The following is a 19,794-nucleotide window of genomic DNA, read 5'->3' on the forward strand; positions in this document are numbered from 1 at the left end:
AATGTTTCTCTTGCCAGGCGGAGAAGGTCCATGAAGGACCATGATTATATGATTTAATGATACTCACTTTATCAATCTCTCCACCAAGGTCTGGTATCAACCTTGCATGTCTCTCTAAATCTGTCCTACTCATCAGCATATTGTAAATTAGAAACAGAAACAACTGGCTGCAAAAAAACTTTGAGTAGGAATCGTTCTCGTGTTCATTTTGTATTTCGAGGTTTAGCTGCCCAAAAATGAATCTGTAGATTCTAGAATCAGCAAGACACCTGCAAGAGAGCGTCTCCAAGTCCTTGTGGGCCGTTAGTAGGTTGAGTTTTTAATCCATTTAAACGATCACCCGTTGCTAAAGAGGGCAATAGTAGACTGACAACAAGATAAAGTTGTTAAAACAACACTGATTAGACCTTAGAAATGGCATCACAATCTAATATGAGGATAGGTTAACGATATCGGTAACAGCGGCCGTACCTCTCCATAGATGTCAAGATTAGGCTCATCATCCTGATAGTGTTAGGGCTAGTCCTAATTTATTTTGGCAGTGGCTGTTGAGGTGAACGACACCTCCCCGCCAAAACCCAACAGCTTAAGAAGCTGAGCTGCGTCTTAGGATGTAACTATAGTGAGCAAGAAGGGAAGCTTTACGTAACGCTGAGGTACAAGAGCATCAGACGGATCTATTTATGAATTGCAGCAATAAGCTGTACACAGAGTTTGGTGTAAGGCTAAAACACTTACACACCCGAGCTTCATGTAGTTTTTCATTTACTACCATCATGTGTGAGTGAGAAACATATAAAATACAAATATGTGTCATGTTCTCTCTCATTTACTTCCACCAAGTTCACCAGCAGACTTAATTAAAAGCTAGTGCTGTTTGTTTGTGTGTTGGTTTTTCACATTCCGAAAATCTATGATTGAACTTAAAGACTGACACCTATTGGCAAACATAGTAATCACAGAGGTGCTATTTTGAAAAAAATGCAGAGGAACATGTACTTACTATGTTTGTCAGAAGCAAATAATCTACATGACTCCACATAGCAAGAGATTCACCTGAACCATGTATAGCATCTATACGACGAGTGGACAGCTGAGTGGAGGTGTCAATTACAGTAACCCTGAAGTTGGTGTTGCTCCATAGCTCATATCCAACCATGTGTTACCTTTGGACCCAGTGGTATATCCCAACCTGATGCTTTTTAATCAGCAAACACATAGTGAACGTGTCGTGTAACGTGTCGGCGTATTTCTCATATTTGGCTTATGGTTAAACTTTTCCTAAATTCCAGAGAACGTGTTATATAAGAAATAAAGAACTTTATCCTCCAAGGAGAACAAAAACAGCTCAACAGGAACAAAGGGTAATGTGTGGCTGCTGTCCCGGCAGGATTAATCCACAGAGCAGCCTATTGGGTGGCGAAGCTAGCTGGAAGGGCGCCGTGGTAATCAGATTAATAGCAACAAACAGCTTCTAATCAAGTTGTGTACTGCTTGCAACATTTCAGTTGCCTCCCGTTGTGCGTTGCTGTGGTGTGTTTCATATGTCCTTGGATTCGGCTTCATGAGGATATAGGACGTGCTTGGATTCAACCATTGCATTGAGTCCTAAGATGCAAACCTGACCACGACTGTCTCAGGCGTCACATTTTGTAGTTTCTATCAAATAAATGGATTGACGCCATTTTCAGCTGGATTTCTACGACTCGTTGCGGGAGAACCATGACCATGTTGCGCAGGAAGAGCGAGTTTTTCGTCTTTTTGGACAGCGTTCGCTCCGTGACATCAGAAAAGGACGAGCAGAAGGAGGAGCGTCAGCTGAGCCCGTACGAAGAGTATCTACAGGTGCTCCTGCAGATGAAGATGACCATTGCTGTAAGTGAGCACAGTGAAGGGAAATGACACATTCTCAGAGCTGTGTGTCGCTAATAGAACATCTGCGGCATGTGGTAACACAAGAATAGCCTCCGAAGCAGTAAACGTTTCTTCACGTCTGTGAATGAGCTGACCGCCCGTCAAGTCACCGTGACTCAGAACAGACAAGCACCTTCCTGCTGCTTTACACTTAACACTTCCGAAAGTTTCTGCTAGGCCGTGTCTTATGCCCGTGAGTCTTGTGTGACGTTAACGGAGGGAGTGACTTAAAAGCGCCCGGGGGGGGGGGGCTGAGCACAGAAGCGTGTGCGTACACCAACACGCATTCTTGAATTTCAGCCTGGCTGTAGTGTTACTCCTATAAATATCTACACGGCATGCAAACAAGAGCTTTTACACATAAGGTCAGCCACTGGCCCAAACAGCTGGTCCTGTTTCACCGAGAGCATGTACTGTATGTGTGTGGGTATTGCCCTGGTGTTGATTGTTTCTTTTCCATGCCGCTAAAGCATGACAGCGATAGTAAAGGCCTGTATGGAAATAGATGATGTCCTTTCTCAACCTCCCAAATGCAAATAGCTGAGAGCAGCTATTCAGTGGTGCAGCACATGATCATTAGCCTTCATTTGTGTATGTAGGAGGCTGCTGTCCCTTTTCCTGTGGCTACTCTCTGACACACGGGTTACACATAGCTGTGGCGGCTTTGTCCCCCTCCGGTTTCTCAGACAAAGCCTGGTGTGTGTCCTGGAGAGGGTTTGGCATCTCCGCCAAATATTTGTTCTTGCTGCTGGACGCCCACTGTCGCGAGACACACCGAAGCGCCGCACATGACTGTAGACATCAGGGGTTCTGCCTCGCTGTGAGTCATGTCTGCCGTGTTTAGTAGGAAGCTGTGTTTCAGACTTTGGATAATCACCTATAGAACAACTCTAGACCATATGATTCAGTGACGCACGGCTTTGCTTGAACAATTAGGGTTCTGTTCAGGCTCTGAATTGGAAGGACCCTCATAGGCTAATGAACAGTTCTGGATGCCGTTTCTGCCCCATTCATTCTCTGCAGCATTTAACTAACGAGATGCCTAAAATAACTCATTGTCATTAACCGTAAGCATTGTACTAGACAAGCGTGAAAACCACACTGAAACCACCTTCTGTCAGACTGAAGCGACAAGATGTGACTGAACAGGCAAAGACCGGGGCTTATGACACGCCACTTCTTCACTCTAAAACAATTCATGGCTGTGAGTCTGGTCAGCACATGGGATCATAGATACTGCTGCCTGCAAGCAGTCGACTAATAGAAGTGAACTGAGGAGTTTCTAGCCCACACATCCCCATCCCAAACCCACTGTCTTTGCTCATCTGTCAAACAAACTAAACAAAAAGACAAAAGCAGCTATAGACCTCTTGTCCTTTTGTTCTTCCTGCAGTAGAACATCTGTCTCCTCAGCCTCTGTGGATTATCCCCTACTCTGGGCTTCTTTGTCTGAACAGGTTTCCTGTCAGAGGCCACACTTCATTCTCAGCAAACGTGATGCGTAAGCTTGAAACTGAGTTAAGAGCGAAGGATTATTATTATTTAAACCAATATTTATTTTATAAATGAAAATAATTGACTCATTATAAATATATTAGTTGTTGTTTTTATTTAGGTGCAAAGAACAACCCACATCTAGATCTTTTTAACATATTAGTCGGCAGTTTTTTGCATGCGTCTGTTCATTCCCCGTAGACCAATGAAAGACGTGTTGATCTTCACAAACCAACCACTGCAGAGGTGCTCAGGCTGTGAGAAGTGTTTCAGAGTGTTAAGTGGTTTAAAAAAACACACTAATAACCTTGTTTCAAAGTTGTTCTGTTCTCTGTGTTCAGTCTTTATTCTCAGCAACCTTTAACCAGGGGTCGGTCTTGAGCTATTATCCTATTATCCTGCCTTCATCTCCTCCTTTGATAAAAGAGGTCCTGATAATAGCCTGAAGGGCTAAAGAAATTAATTAATTAAGTTAATTAAATTATGTCGTCAACCTGTCATTGTTAAGTTAATATATAAGAATGTAAAATAACAAATGAATGCATCGTTGCTATTGTGAGGGCAGGACAATTTCCCAACTCCTTAATCAGACTAATCCCGGCTAATAATTTCAAAACCAAAGCTGCAATCCTTCAGGTTTCAGTTGTTCATCAGGCTGGAGGAGCAGGTCCATCACACACACGTATTTCATTTGAGGAAAAGTCAGGTCATTAAATGTAAAGAGACAACCACGACACTGAATTCATGAGGCTACATCTGCCTGCCCTGCTCCAGGCCCCCGTGTCCTTGTGTTGCCCCGCCCCCCGTGAGGCAGCGATGCAGGTCAATGAGGAACCAATATAGTCGAGATCAAGAGCTCTGATTTGGAATGGTAGTTAAGTACCGTGCATTAGCTCAACTGGAAGTCTAATACATTAAACTGCACCCTAATCCCCAACCACCTGGGAGGAGCTGGAGGTCAGGACGCTGATCCTTATCCAAGTGTGATTTTGTTTTCTTACTGCACACAGACAACCGAGGCTCGGCTTTGTTCTCCCTTTGAACTGGTTTCCCGTTGCCTGCAGAACAAAAAATATTTAGCCACACAGTTCGATTTATTTATCTTCACATGCTCCTACAATAGACCGTGCATCTCGGCGTCTTGGATTGTGTCCTGCAATAACAGGCACAGTAGAGCTGGTTCACCTTGAAGAGACCCACCTCTCGTCCCCTCCTGTAGGAAGGTCAGATGTCAGAGGCCGCACATGGTAGGAGTCAATATCAGGAGCCATGTTTGTTAAGTCTTCAGCTGACTGTGACAGAAAGCATGGTATAATTTGCACATAGCACACACTTCTCATCCTTTCCTACTTCCTGGGAATGTTTATTGAATTATTGAGAGAAGCAGCTGCATCTACAAAATAAAACGCTATACGGAAACAAAAACAATAGCAAACAACCAAAGTGCATCCCTGTGTCCGACACAGTTTCACGTAATGTGCTGTTTTTTTATATGTCTCACTCTGCTTCCTGCATTTTCCTTTGGTTTCTGGGAAATAGATTTGTTGAGGAATTTTCCATTTTACTCCAGCAGCTGTTTCTTCTATCTTGTCGGGATATTAACGCAGATTCATGAGCTCAGAATGACTCATCATATTGTTTACCACAGCTTTTATGCTGTTGTTTTCATGAAGCGGGCAGCTTCAGATACCCCCCCCCCCCCCCCCCCCCCAAATGTAATCCCTCCCATGTAATCCTGCCTCTTCTGTCATTTCTGCTCCTTTTAAGACCCCTCCCTCTGTTTTTCTGCTCTCTCTCTCCCTCCCACTGTCCTCCTCTCCCATCCCACTTATTCCACCTTACGCCTGATGGAGCATTAAGCCTGAATGCTGTGGGCAGCCGTGGCCCCAGATTCACTTTGTGTGTTGGAGGGAGGAAGTGCTGCATCGGCTCCTCGCCCGCTCCCTGGACTCCTGCTACCTCCAGACAACCGGGAATCACTTGCTGCAACTGTGCAGTTTCTTTGTTGTTCTTTGGGGGAGTGGGGTCAGCGGACATTGTTCCCGACCCAGGCGCACTCCCACTAGCTCTTGTTTCGGATACCTGGGAAATGGTGCTGTGGATGCCTTCTCCAGCCTAAACCCAGCCTTTTGTTGAGGTGTTTTGGAGACAGGAAGCCAGTTGGATGAACACTTTCTGGATTTGAATTCGCATTCCAAGCTGAGACACACTAGGAAACATGGTGCCCCTGCAAAAGAGGGTAATGTGTGTGTGTGTGTGTGTGTTTGTGGAGGAGTGTGTCAGCGAAAGGAGGGTTTAGTGTGCGCGCGGGGACGTGTGCAGATTGTTTGGGTTTTTGGGTTTCAAATTAGATTCTGGTTTAATTATTGTGATTGACATCTGAGAGCGAAACATGCATGGCTAAAAAGGAGAATAACAATGGCAGTGTCTGAAGGCAGAGCCACTGGGAGCATAAACAAGGTCACAGTGATGGTGAGGCTGAGGAGTTTCCTCATTGTGTCAGTAAAACCTCTAAGTGTTTGTTTTATCTCGTCATGCTTCTCTTGAGTGGCTTGATGAGTGATTGAAACTCCCAGAAACAATGCAGACTGCCCCTCTCGGCTCTGAGCACTATTGTTTGCTTGAGTGCTTCAGGGTCTAAATTTTGAATGGCAACTTAAGATTGGTGTCATTAAAGCTACGCAAGTGAGTTGCACTGAAGCTGTAAAACAATTAACGTTCGACCGGTTTAGTCATGAACTCACTCACATTCACCTGCAGGTCTGCGTCTTCACCACAACCGCTTCCTGCATGTACTCATGACAAAGCTTCTAGTGCGCAAATGCTAATGTGGTCATAGAGCACCTTGCTCAGTTTGCTGATAATCAGAGGAACCATATCATCCTGACACTTCACATGCCAGAGAAGCTGCTATAACTGGACTCAGGGGCACCCCAGACATGGTGGAGGAGAGGATGGGGGTCTGCTGGAGCCACACCAAGGTTGTTGCTTTGTTTGTTTGGTTCGTCTCAGCAATGATACCATTCCTCTCGTAACATCAGATCGCTCGGCTCACGTCAGCTACAGCGTGGCATGAGTCTGCGTTAACTGATACCTCGGACGAAATATGAAATATTTCTCTCGACTGATAAATTTCAAGACATGACCTCAGCCAACTAGAGGCTCAGTTTTTCCTCGTAAGTCATAAGCATGTAACAAATAATGCGTTCAGTGTGAGCAGCTGCGTCTGGTTATCAGTGCAGGCTGCAGCGTCTGTTTTTGTTTTTACTTTGAAAGATTCTTCATCTCTGTGGTGGTTGTTGCTTTAAGGTAATGCTAAAATTGTTCCTGCTATTCGTAGGCTGGGAAGCCATTCGATCGCATTAGTACAGAATCATATTTCATTTAACAAGGGTTAAGATGACGGTTTTTGTGTTCATGCATTTAAATGCCTAATGTCTCGAATTGAAAATGATGACTTACTTGTGTCTGACTCGCTATAATTGATGTAATCCTTCTTCTATTCTGCAGGATCAGTTTGACAACTTGGAGAAGCATACACAGTGGGGGATCGAGTTTGTGGAGAAGTACACCAAATTTGTAAAAGAGAGATCCGAGATCGAGATCAACTATGCAAAACAAATTAGGTGAGTACACGAGCTGGTCTGAGCTCTGTAGTTTGGGTTGCTGGACTGTTTTTTATCCAAGAAAGCTTCCTCTGAAGCAGGATTTGACCTACCTAATTGTCCTTGAAACAAGAGACTGAATCCTTACCAGCTGGTTATGTAGCCGGCCGTGACCCCTGACTTCCCTCCAGAGGGAAAGCTGAAATAGGACAAGTTGAACATTACGGCTGATATGTTACTACTACATTTTAAAGCCCTAATATTTTCATAGCAGCACTGTTGTTTGTCTGCAGGGAAGCAGAGTTGCTTTGTGCGCGTGCAGATCTAGATAAACAGACCACAGAGGATGTCTCTTCACCCTCCATCCTTTTCTTTTTCTGCATGTGAGAGTCTCTCTGTCTACCTCCGGCTCACTCTCTCCTGAGTGCATGCTGCCCGTTGTAGGTGCTGGCTTCTGCTTCAGGCGAGAGGAAGCCGGGGCGTAGGGGGAGGGGGTGGAGCTTGCGTTTCCATAGAGACTAGTAGTTTTCAGCTTTATCAACCCCAGGTCTGACCCAGATTTTTTTTTTTCTCCCATCCAACCACAAGTGTTGGCCCCGCCCCCCTCCACCTCCCCCCACTCTTGCATACACAGTGTTTTGGTGTAGTCCGTGATTTAAAAAGGCAGCGATGGGAGCATGAGCAACCCTGCACTGAGATGACCTAAGTCCTAAGGCCTTGTGCTTCCCGACAGAGTGGGATATACCCCACAAATCCATAAGCCTCGTCTTTAAAGAGGCCAGGCAATATGGCTAATGCTCCCAGTATTGACCACAGCCCCCCAGTTCATAGGGACCAGCCAATGCCAATCCAGGATTCACCTAGCAACCAGCCTGTAACACGTCCTCTGCAGACCATCCCACGCCTCATTCTGAGAATTAAATCAGCTTGAGATAATAGGACTAGCTGTCTGTGTTTACATGCATTACTCACGTAGCCCTACACTCCCGAACGTTCACTCTTGAACACACACTCATAAATATGAACAGGCATTTACACTCACTTGCACCGTCTCATTTACTGCAGCACTTCAGTTTGCATGTGTCCACGTGCACAGTTTCTGCCCTTTTTTTAAACAAATACTGTCGTCCAAAACACATAAGCAGTCTCAGATTTGCACGTGCGTTGCAACACATGTAGATGCCCCATAATAGAATTAGCCAGCATCTGTCTCCAGTGTGTTTGACAGGACCGGGGTAGACTCTGCATGAACTTCAGGCTCCACAGATGGTGCGGATGTTTGCAGACACTCTGCATATACAGAGAGTTCCACTGTCAAACCGGACTAGTTATGCATTAGATATTGTAAAGCAAACACACACATACACGTCTGTCTATATTAGTACACTTGTCAGATGAAGATAAAAATAAAAACACAGACAGGAGGAGTACATGAGTAATAGGTTGTTCTGTGTGCTTCTTGTGGTGCGTATTGGACATACCTAAGAATTAATTTTTTTAATTAGCTCATGAAAGTTTAATCTGACGTGTCTGCTCAACCCAAAAAACGCAAAGCTGTTTGAGCTAATGACCTAAACTAATTGAATCCTTGATCTAGTCCTCGTTCGTCTCGTATGTGCTGTTGTCTCTTCCCTCCCTGCCATTTAGTGGTTTAGTTGACATTTTAACATGTCACTGCAAGAACACTGGCGTGGAATTTATACAATAAATCATGATTGTGTTCTCTGGTTCTCTGACTGCCATCTATGCCCCATACCAACCATGCCATGCACTGATCCATGAAGAATCTTATTCCTTATCGCGTTGGTGTAAACATGCACAGTGCTCCAGTCAAGTCAATGCAGGGCAATATTTTAATGCTTTCTGTCCTCCCCCTCCTCCCCCAAATTCCCGTCTGGCATAATCCATAACAAGCAGGAGTAAAGTCCTGCTCACAAAAGGGATTGGGTGAGGCTAAAATAGAGTCTGAGGGTATTTAATCAACCAGTATGAGGAGGTATTATCTCCCAGTGAGTTTCCAGTAAGACAGAGTCATCTTTCATATTCATAACCACTGTAGCAGCACGTTAACGCACTACATAATCCTCCCTGTCAGAATGAGTCGCTAAACTAGTTTCGTCAGTTCCTTAAACATGTTTTTAAAGTGCAAATGCAATGACACAACATCTGGGAAGGATCAGAGCAGACGCAGACAGACAGACAGACAGACAGACGGATACAGTCGATCTGCCTAGCAACAGTGCAAGCGCCACCAGGGAGATGAGGAGAGGCGTGGGGGATGTGGGCAGAGAGCTGGATGGAGCACAGACACAAAATGTGTAGATTATTTTTAACACGTAATATTCATTTCCACAGCGATTAAGCATTTCCTATTACAACATGCACAAGTCATGTAGAGGCCTAAGTGGCCATTATGAGCGGACTGTTATCAGTTAATACATAACAGAATAATAATCATTTTGCCAGTCCCTGGTGTGTTACCTAATTTTCTCTATTTTGGGTCAGTCTTTTCATGTGTACATAAACCAGCATGCATCATGTTATTGTGTTTTGCTGACAGAGTACCAGTTGGGTGGTGAGGGTGTTGTCATGACGAAACACAATGTGACACCATGTACTGTGGCCTGGCAAACAACATAACAGTTGCTAGGTTGAGGAAGACGTGTGTCGAAAGACTGTTGTAACCATAATAATGGGCTTCATTTCCAGGCAGCTCACACAATGGCATATTTTCATTCATCCTACATCCTCGTTTTCTTTCACTTATGCTGCTCTTATCTGGCGCCACTAGCGTGCGGTCAGTGTCAAAGCAAGGGCAACGGTGGCGTAAGAAAAGCACGCTTGTTCCTGGTCACTGGCTCTGCATGCATACCCCTGGGGGCAGTGATTTATGACCTGAAGGAGTAGAAAGCACTCTGCTGGATTGAACGTTGTACTGGATGATCCTTTGGCAGGTCCATAAGGGCAGTGTCAGGGAAATATAATGGGAATGGTGTGTGTGCAGACTGAGAAATATCTGACAATGCTCAACTATTTGTCCTTTCAGGAATTTATCAAAGAAATATCAACCCAAGAAGAACTCGCGAGAAGATGAGGAAAGCAAGTGAGTTAAACAACCAGAACTAACTCAGCTCAGAACAAAACTAGAATTATATAATTTAAGCACCTGTACAACCCTTAAATTAACATATTCTAAATTATTTGTAGTGCACATATGAGCTTTGATGTTTCTTGCCTCTGGGCAGAACAGAATAGATGATGTGGTAATTAGCACCATTTAAAGGTATTTTACAGGCAGTTTTATCCATTTTCCAGTCTTTGTTACAAGCCAAGCTGTTTCACTGATGGATATTGAAGCTGTATTGATCCTCACATGCCTCTGTCTCTACCATTTCTCCTCCAACACCGCTTCCTGTTTTCCATCAGGTACACCGTCTGTCGAGCCTTCGTGACGACACTCAACGAGCTAAATGACTACGCGGGTCAACACGAGCTGATATCGGAGAACCTGACGTCTCAAATCATCACCGAACTTACGCGCTTCCTGCAGGAACTCAAGACTGAGAGGAAAACGGTGAGGCGACGTTACATTTTCTTCTGTCAATCCAATAATATATTTAGTATGTTTTATAGATGGTAGGATATGGGCTCTTTAAAGGAAAACATGCACGCTGGCGTACAAGGTCACTGCTGAGTAAATATAGATACACCCAAAGGCTCAGCAGAAGCGCAGAATGTGACTGAATCCTTTTTATGGAAGTCATCATCTCTGTATCATTACATCCTTATTTGTCTTCTTTAAAGCCTACTAATGATTGGTGCGATTCTGCTGACTTTATGTCTCTCCATTACAGTGTAATTGGGATGAGCGGTTAGACCCCGTAGCACATGATTCACAGATAACAGCGCGGTCCCCATTAAATCTGTAGAGTTGTCTGGGGAGCAGCTACCCAGCTGGAATGGCAGCACTGTGGACTCTGTGTCATGAACGTGCAAGAACCCCAAAGCCCCGTGCTCAAAGGCACAGTACTTTTAGACATGCCTATTTGTAGAACAGGTGACAAGAGTATTGGGATAGTGAAGGTTACATCATCGATGACCGTTGTCTCTCCTTTAGCGTCTTCTTAACAGACTTTGCTAGTGATGTTTTATCACTTTTTCCATTATATATCTTTCCGCTGGTATTTTGAATAAACTGTCATGTGAGTCTCACAACAGTTTCTCTATAGTTGATGAAGCGGGGGGTGGTTTCCCAGCACAGCATGACTCCATAGCTCACAATGTATTTGATGAACAGAGGATTGTTTCATTTAAAGGCGCTCAACAAACTGTTTCTCAGTCATATCGAGGAGTTGAAGAGCCTCCTCATTAAGCCTCATTTTTCACAGTTTCACTTTCAACATACATGCATTTGTTAAAGAAGCTGCAAAAAACATCTAAATTGAGCTTTTTAATCAGAAAGTTTTTCATGGTTTCCCTTAACAGATAGTGTTTTTAAAATCCTAAGTCGTGCCCTGTGACTCGTCTTTGCTCTGGTTTCATGCATTAATTTTTAAGCAGCACTTCTCTGCGCTGCAGCTAGTTTGATTTGTGTCCGTCCAGACAGTAGGATTAGAGGGGGGTCAGGGGCTCTTGGGTTTATCGTAGGCCACTCTTTGAAAAGGCCGAATCCAGACTACAAACGCAGTAGGAGAACAAAATAAAAACGCCCCATTAGTTTCTCACGTGGGGCTCTTTGGTAACTTTCCACACCCTTCCGTGCTGTTTCCCTGAGCGGACCTCTTGCTAAGCTCTGCTCGGGGGAACATACGAGGTAAAGCCAAGAATGTTGTCTTAAAGGATAAGTGGATCTTGTTATAATTTTTTATGCAAACCTACGTGCACAGTATAGCGCTTATTAGATCTAAACAGGACATATTATGTAATGATCTCTTGCCTGTTTTTTCCTTCTCTTTCACTCCAACCATGGCAGATGACAGTATTTTAGTATAAGTTCCAGCTCTGCTTCCTGGCCATTGTCTTTTAGTCCAGTTTTCAAGTTAATTAAATGAAGTGACATGGATAGACACTGTATCATGATATAATCTCATTGACCAGTGTGTTTATGGCCTAATATTATAATAAGTAATGATTAGGCGTATGCAAGGTTAAGATGGGATGAGGAGCCTAAGTCTCACAGGACTTCGATTGTGCTGAGGGATCGCAATAAGGTGTTGAGTCAGCACACTGGCATCCCCACCGATGCTAAGGTGTTCTCTCTAATGAGGACTTATGAAGAACCTGTACCACTCTGAAAGACTTCCAAAACCTGTGTTTGCTCTCCACAGTGAAGCACCTACACTGTATTATATTATTTAGGGACTGGGGAAGACCTATTCGTCTTACACTTGTGCTCAACCAGCTAGACAAACCATTTTCAATTTAAGGAATATGAGAATTACATTTACTGAAAAGTCAGCTGAAATTCACAATGTGCTATATAACATTAAGGTGAATTTGGCAGAGGATCCTCCCCTTGTTCATCTCCAGGAGGCCGAGGCGAGAAATGCAACCACAAGAGCAAAGTGTCTCCTCTTACATTGAGTAGAAAAAACAGGTTGGAAGCTGAGAGCGAGAATTGATTAGTGGGGCTTTCCATAGCCACTGCATGGACTATATGAACAACTTCTGCAGTGTCACGCTGTCTGGATTGCTGCCTAATGGTCCTAAACATCCTGAGAAATGGGATTTTCATGAGGTTAAATCTCCTCTAATGGCTCTAGGTGTTGTATGACCTGTGGATATTTCTAGTACATAATGAGTATCTGTGTGTTGACAACTGCACGGAACTGTCAGGTTAATAGATGACTAACAGGTCAGTTGGTGGCTGTGTGTGTTTTTGTGTTAAAAGTGAAGAGCTTGTGATTCACACACTCATCGCCTCATCAGAGCACGTCTGTCCGTTTAAAGAATGAGAAACCTAATTTCTCCCAATACTACGTCGTCAATGCCACGTTTCTGCTTTTCTAATTATGGTAGCTGGAGGGAGTCAGATGGTGTGAGCTGTACCAGGATGTTAGCAGGAGGAATTCCTTTGTTGGACGATGTCGTCATAGTGTATAAACCAGGCCTGCTTCATGGTATTAAGTAAATATTAAATCTGCTCTCTGTGATCAGACACATTTGGATGGAAAATATAGCGTTTTTCCAGCTCCACTTTTATTACAGTTATTTATTCGGAGTAGTTGTGCTTCGACCAAGTTTGGTCAAGAATGTGTTGGCACGTCAGATCCAGCCTGGTCCTGTAACCGAGAGCAGCAGCTTCAGGTCGCTGACCTGTTGAAGTGCCCCACCGGGCGCATGCTGTTACTGAGCGGGACGCGAAGAGGAGCGACAGGACGTGTTCACAGCTTGCGAAGGTCGATGAACACCTGTGTAAATGGCCGCAGCTTTGCATGTACACCTGGATCCCAGCCGACAGCCTTCGCTCTTCAACCTCAGACGGGATTTTTTAATGTGATCGCGGTGCTTGGGGAGGAGTGTCACTTTGTTTATCTTCTCAGTGATGGAGGGTTTGCTGATGCAGGCAGCATCAGATACTGGCTGTTTTTCAGAAATGTTGTTATGGTGCCAAATATTTGGCTGCAAGAATCTCAGCACGCTGTTGCTGGGCAATGAGAAAAGCTTCATGGTACCTTCAGTTCATCTCATCATTATTTAGTAAAGCAATGTTTAGTTAAAATGTAGAGTGTAGTTTTTTAAAAAGGAATCTGAACATCAGAGTGACAACAAAAGCGTGATTACACTGTAGATTGGTTGGACAGGGCTTAAGAGGCTCCCGTTCTTTGGTAGAGGTCAAGTACTTCCTCTAAAACACTGGAGCACTTCCCTGTTTTACGCAGCTTCCCTCTTTGGGAAATGAGAAGTGCGACTACCTGAGGTAAACTGTGTTACGTTCTGACCGACTGCTTGTGTGTGTGTGATGCTCCAGTACGTAGGTGTGCTTAACCTCCAGGTGTCCTGCAGCTTAATTTCACATCTCTCTTGTTTGGGACTTTGACTTAGTTCGGAGTACTGAACTTCCTCGTGTTCACAGAAATTCCGGCGGAATGAAACCGGCAGCTTTCTGTTCTTTATAACGGTCCGGGTTTGTTGAATAGCATCATCAATATTCAGCTCAGATACGGAGTGGGGATTCTGCAGGCTGCGTAACCAGGGACACCTCATTCATAGTCCCTGCGTTATATTCATTTTAATTTGAGTCTTTGTGGATTCTTTAGCAGATTAACATGTCGACCTGCAACTGAGGCATTGGGAGTTAAAAAAAACACTGGTTTAGACTTGTTGCTCTGTGCTTTCTGGCTGCGGTCCACACAGTGAGATGTGCTCTGCCTCCAGGCGAAGTCCCGTGGTCTCCTGGAGCGAGATTGGGTTAAAAAGTCTTTCACAAAAACACAGCATATGTGCCATGGGAGTTTCGATGAGCAGCTGCCCCCTGGATTTGCCACTTGGCATAGTCACAACCTCCATTTCCCCCCATATTACAAAGAACTGGCTTCTTACAGCCTTCCATTTTTCTATCTGACCACATTACTATTGTGAGCAGTGTTTATGCTAATCATGCTAATCAGCCCTTCTAATTTTATCATGTCAGCGTCATTGCAGTCTCTAGTAAAAGATCTCCCAGGTTGTTTATCGTGCAGTTCCTCAAACCACAATGAGTTGTAAGTCGTATTGTAAGAACATAAAAGTCAGTGAATACCAAAATCTCCATTCATATTTTACTGATGCAAAGCAGTGTGTTACCATCTCTGTTTAGATCTCCCTTTGTAAAGAGGTCCTCAGATTTCTACTGACCGTATGAAATCATCAAGGCTTGAATGTTTGTATGACTTTTTTCTATTTTAAAAACAGAACCTTGCCCTCGGCCGTGTTCTCTGTTCACAACATGTGACTTTGCAGCTTCGTAAAAACAGCATCTGTTTGGCATTACCACGCTGTTATTGGTCCCCCGGTGGCCACTGTTACTTGATCTGAAATCTGTTTGACCCTTTTTTATTTTATTGGAATCTCTGCTTAGTGTAAAGCTGGTTTATATACAATAACCTGGAACGTGGGTTTATTAGAGTTGTAAATTATACCACAGTTAGACTCTAGGGCACCTGGTTTGCTCTTTAATCAAGTTGACATGTACACATCTGCTCAGGCTTGTACAAAGCTCCAGAGTCACTAGGTTATATGGTCATAATTTTGTATGCAGGGATCAAACCTATTAGGGGATGTCCTACTTTCTGAGGTAATATTAGTATTTGCTTGCAAGTGTACAGTAGTTTTTGTACTGGTTAATGGTATAGCCTAGCCTGATTCCCTAGTTCTACTATGTCAAGGTCGGTTTCACCCTCTTAAAAAATCCTTTAGGTTTATTAATAGTATGATAATAATTACTAATTATTTTGGCGTTTCTCTTGACAGCACTTCCATGATGGCCGTAAAGCACAGCAGCACATCGAGAGCTCGTGGAAACAGCTGGAATCTGTAAGTTTTCCAAAAAAATGCAGTACCAAAAAAGGTTATAATTTACATTTTTAGATTACATTTCACATATAAACTAGATAAAAGCAGGTTCACTAGTGTCTGTTTCATTTGTCTGTGAGGACAGATATTTTGCACCAAACACTAAGCTTTGCTCAGCTCCTTTTTCCGTGAGAGACATTCATAACTGCCCTGTCCTGCTTCGTCTGTGTGTGTTCAATGATCCCATTGTGTGGCAGGCAGATAGGCATAGTTCAGAGTGCATGCTCGCCTAACAAACACTAATTGTTCGGTTAGAGGGGTCAGAAGAGCTTTGGATGAATGGTTTGTTTTTCTGAACACAAATGACCACTATGAACATTTGTTTAATCTGCAGCCTGCAGACTTTGACAGCCCCCATCGCTGTTTCAGTCACATAAAATGACCTTGTTGTACACAATGCTGGGCTTTAAATGTATGTGACGTATATACATTTCATGACGTCCATTATTAAGCTTATTAAAAGGTCAACTTGTATACAGTATTGGCTGCAGCTCTTGGCAGGAAATGACCGACTCGATGTCTGTGATCGTGTCAAATTTGGATTTTTTGTCTGTTTTTAGTGTAAAAGAAAATTTGAGAGGGACTGCAAAGAGGCCGACAGAGCACAGCAATACTTTGAGAAGATGGATGCTGACATTAACGTGACTAAGGCTGACGTGGAAAAGGTATGTACAGTATCATCCCTCTCCTGTGCAGCCGCCACCGGGTTCTAAAGCGTAGCTTCCCTCACGAGTGCCTGGTTTTCCCCACGCTCCCTACACAACTTCCCTTTTTTTTTCCTCCCTCATGTGTTCTCACACCTGACTCCCCTTTTCACTGAGCTCAAAGGACAGCACAGATTGAGTGATAACTGTTTAGCATGCCGGGGACTGTGTGTAAAGGCTGGCATTGTCTTAGCAGCACAGTGAGCTGCTGCTGCTGAACAAAGCGGAGTTCTCATTATCGCTGCACAGCAGCCACAATCACTATGGTTCTGATGGGCCTCAGTTACACAGGTTCAGTGCTTAGTTGTGTTTATATGTGTAGTGAATTACAAACAGTCAATGCAAGTTTTTATTTTTTTATTGATCAATCTAATTTTGGTATGACTAAGCGGCCTGAATGACATCACAATCACATGCAGCCATCATCCGATTCTCAGGAATTGCAGCCCAGAGCCCCCTGGGCCGGCAGCTGATGTCATTTCCTGTTGTCATATCCAATGAAACGAGCCCTCAAAATCACAGCCTTTAACCCACATGGGTCCCACGCCCGCAAGGCATAATGGGTCAGCAGCGCGTGCTCCTGTTGCTTCATGAGCTGTTGGAGCAGAGCTCAGACTCACAGAGTTGACACAGTTCAGCGCCAATTATTATGCAAATAAAGGCCGAAATAAAAAGCCTTTCTGCTCCGTGGACGTACAGCCGAGGAGCCACAATGGGCTCACGTTAACATGGAGCCCAACTGGACGGGCCCTGCACAGCAGCTTGAGAAAAAAAAGTCTTGGAACAAGAGCCGCGTTGTGTCTGATTACAGTTGTTCCATTTATTGAAGCATAAGATAGCCATGCATTAGACAGAGTTCTGCAGGAGGAAGTGAAATAATCCTCCTTTTAAAGATATAGAATAGGAGAACAAGATGATCTCTTATTCAATTAGGATCACTGCTGGCGTGAAGATCGTCAGTATGCTGGATGTGTTCGCTGCCACTTTCACTATTCTGGTGGTTTGGCGTAATCAATCTAACTTTGCACCCACCTACTGTTTTGTCGAGATTTTGGAAGTACAGTAGCTTTAATTTAGGGAGGTATTGAACCTAATTCTAAACAAAATGGGATTCGGAAAAAAAGTTTGTTTTTTCAAAAAGAGTGTTTGATTATTTCTTTCAACTATTATTTAGTTTTTTTCCTTTATCTGCAGTTGATGTCTCACAAGCATATATTTAGACATGGCTGCACTGATGTGTTTGCATATGGTGTTTAATAAATGCGGTGGTTGAAACCGACATCACTAAGCGTGAACTTTGTCAACAATGTCACTTGTCACCGCTCAGGCAGTCACTGACTGTTACTGTACTTGACTCAAATGCATTGCGACAAGTTAAGCAGGAGCAGCAGCCTCTGAAATGATGTCTCCCTCTAATGCAAAGCGAGTCGCTGTTTGCTGAGCTGAGGTGCTGTGGTTTTCTGTGCAGCTGTAGCAAACCTCTAACTGTTCTCTGTCCTCCTCTGGCAAGTATATCCCTCAATTTGGGGTTTGGATTCACAGCCCAGATATCCACAAAGCCCCCCTTTCACACACGCTCACTCTCCGATCGCTGTGGAGAAAAATAATCATATGTCCAACTCTTACATTACTGGTATTTTAGTGGTTTAGTGCTTGTTCAGCCTGACACCCACTTCCTCCTTTGGACTGACCTGGTGGTCCAGGAAGTGCATCTGCATTTTGTTGAGCTGGAAACAGCTAACGTACCTTTTCTTGTTTGTGTGTGTGTGTGTATTTTATGCCATGCCTTGAAGCGAAGTTCCCACAAGGTAGGTTCAGGGAACAGAGAGCCTGTTGTATCTGTGGGAACACACACTGTCTTCACTTGTATTGCGATACACACTCTCCTGTAGAGTCTGATACGTGGCCTCAGCAAGGTCACTGTGAACCTGCCGTGTCCTGTGTGAACGTGATCAGTGGCTTGTATCAGCACCTTTTCCTGTGATGTAGGAACATTCAATGAAAGGTGTTAATACGTTGTTATATGTTAGTACAAGGCACAAGCTTTCTGTTCCTCGTTGCCATTTTTCTTTGTCCTGCCTATTTATGTGATATTTTACAGCTGGACAGTCAAATCTACATATAGATGTAAACTAAACGCACCACACAACGGTTTGAATAGCAGCAAAGCCGGTAATTTCCAGAAAATGACAACAGGATGTGATGTGGCTGCAGGCACAGCAGCTCGTTTTGAGGTTTCCAGGTTGCCATGGCGACATTGTTTACTCAATACATTTGAGCACACTTTGCATTTCTGCAGCACACACATAATGCATGCTCACGGAGGTTTCATGTAGATGTTAGATAGCTGGACTTTCACAGGTGCTTTTTTATTCTAGCTCATTTTCTGTGTGGGTATCGTCGTCCCTGACGTGCTGGCAATATTCTGTCTGCGTCTGACGAGGCTTTCGGCTCCAAAGTCCACCTTTTCTGCCATTTTGTCATCTATTGCTTATGTGTGTGAGGCTGAGCTCTACCTTCTGATTGGTGTGTGTGTGTGTGTGTGTGTGTGTGTGTGTGTGTGTGTGTGTGTGTGTGTGTGTGTGTGTGTGTGTGGAAACTGGATGAAGTCCTTTAAATGTTCCCAGGAGAGTTGTGTTCTCACTACTGCATCACACAGTTGCTGTATACGTCCACTTTTTTCTGTTCTGCATTCAACATATATAAGGCTTATTGAAAAAGCTCTATGTGTGTAAAGGGCTCAGATCTGAATGAAACGGGAAACTCATGCGCCTACTTAGCTACATAGATACACACACATGCTGCATAGCTGAGATAATCTCATGTCCATCTGTTTGCTGAGGAACCGTAATAGGCTGCTCCTGCTGTGTTTGTGACTGCCTGCCCGAGACTGATCTAGCTTAAAATAATCAACATTACTGACAGTCGCGAGAGGCCAGACTGGGCGGGCAATCCAAATCCCTCGTTGTGCACCCAGTGCATTGATTGTTGTCCCTTTTTATGTGTTTGTGCTGGCCTACGTCTGGTGCACCACCGAAAGCTGCTGCTGCTGCTGCTCGACTTAGACTCGCACCTGTGACCATGCGTCGACAAGCTGTGTGTTTATGTCTCTACTGTACATGTGCATGCATGCACACACATATGCACAAATGTGTCAGCCTATGTAGCGCACACTATGCCCTGGTTAAGTGTGTGCGTGACCCTTATGTCTGCGTTAATCAGGGACACTGAGGTTCATTGAAGGGAGCGCGTCTGTGATGTGCATCTTTGTGTTTCCTTCCTCTCAGGCACGACAGCAAGCTCAGGTGCGGCACCAGATGGCTTCTGACAGCAAGGGCGACTACTCCGCCTACCTGCAGAAGTTCAACCAGGAACAGAATGAACATTACTACACAGTCATACCCAGCATATTCCAGGTGAATACAACAGCACACGTAACCTTGCGTTCATTATAAGTCATCATTTTGCATTCATGGTGTATGAATTATTTTGTGTGTTACATTTTAACAGGCTTCAGTCAGTAA

The 19,794-nt window shown here is 44.1% G+C and overlaps 1 protein-coding gene and 1 long non-coding RNA gene across 31 annotated transcripts in view; one reads left to right on the top strand and one right to left on the bottom strand.

The window, feature by feature from the left end:
* The window catches only part of LOC114866594 (formin-binding protein 1), a 39,029-nt gene that overhangs the window by 5,811 nt on the left and 13,424 nt on the right, over positions 1-19,794 (top strand). For 5 of the 30 annotated variants that reach the window (XM_055513263.1, XM_055513268.1, XM_055513272.1 and 2 more), the window contains exons 1-8: positions 1,511-1,875; positions 6,919-7,034; positions 10,060-10,116; positions 10,440-10,587; positions 15,465-15,527; positions 16,127-16,231; positions 18,064-18,078; positions 19,558-19,686. In XM_055513263.1, the coding sequence (XP_055369238.1) occupies positions 1,723-1,875; positions 6,919-7,034; positions 10,060-10,116; positions 10,440-10,587; positions 15,465-15,527; positions 16,127-16,231; positions 18,064-18,078; positions 19,558-19,686 (786 nt within the window). In that variant the 5' untranslated portion in view covers positions 1,511-1,722. Of the gene's footprint in view, positions 1-1,507; positions 1,876-5,266; positions 5,648-6,250; positions 6,390-6,918; positions 7,035-10,059; positions 10,117-10,439; positions 10,588-15,464; positions 15,528-16,126; positions 16,232-18,063; positions 18,079-19,557; positions 19,687-19,794 lie in introns of those variants that run through there. The other 25 variants (XM_029168509.3, XM_055513275.1, XM_055513281.1 and 22 more) reach the window with 17 other exon arrangements.
* LOC129604913 (uncharacterized) lies at positions 3,537-7,605 on the bottom strand. Its single transcript, XR_008696248.1, has 3 exons — positions 7,162-7,605; positions 4,609-4,700; positions 3,537-4,466 (listed from the first exon to the last, which is right to left on the bottom strand). It is a non-coding gene; the product is annotated as an uncharacterized LOC129604913 (long non-coding RNA).

Source organism: Betta splendens, chromosome 12 (genome assembly GCF_900634795.4).
Source record: "Betta splendens chromosome 12, fBetSpl5.4, whole genome shotgun sequence".
Taxonomy (NCBI): domain Eukaryota; kingdom Metazoa; phylum Chordata; class Actinopteri; order Anabantiformes; family Osphronemidae; genus Betta; species Betta splendens.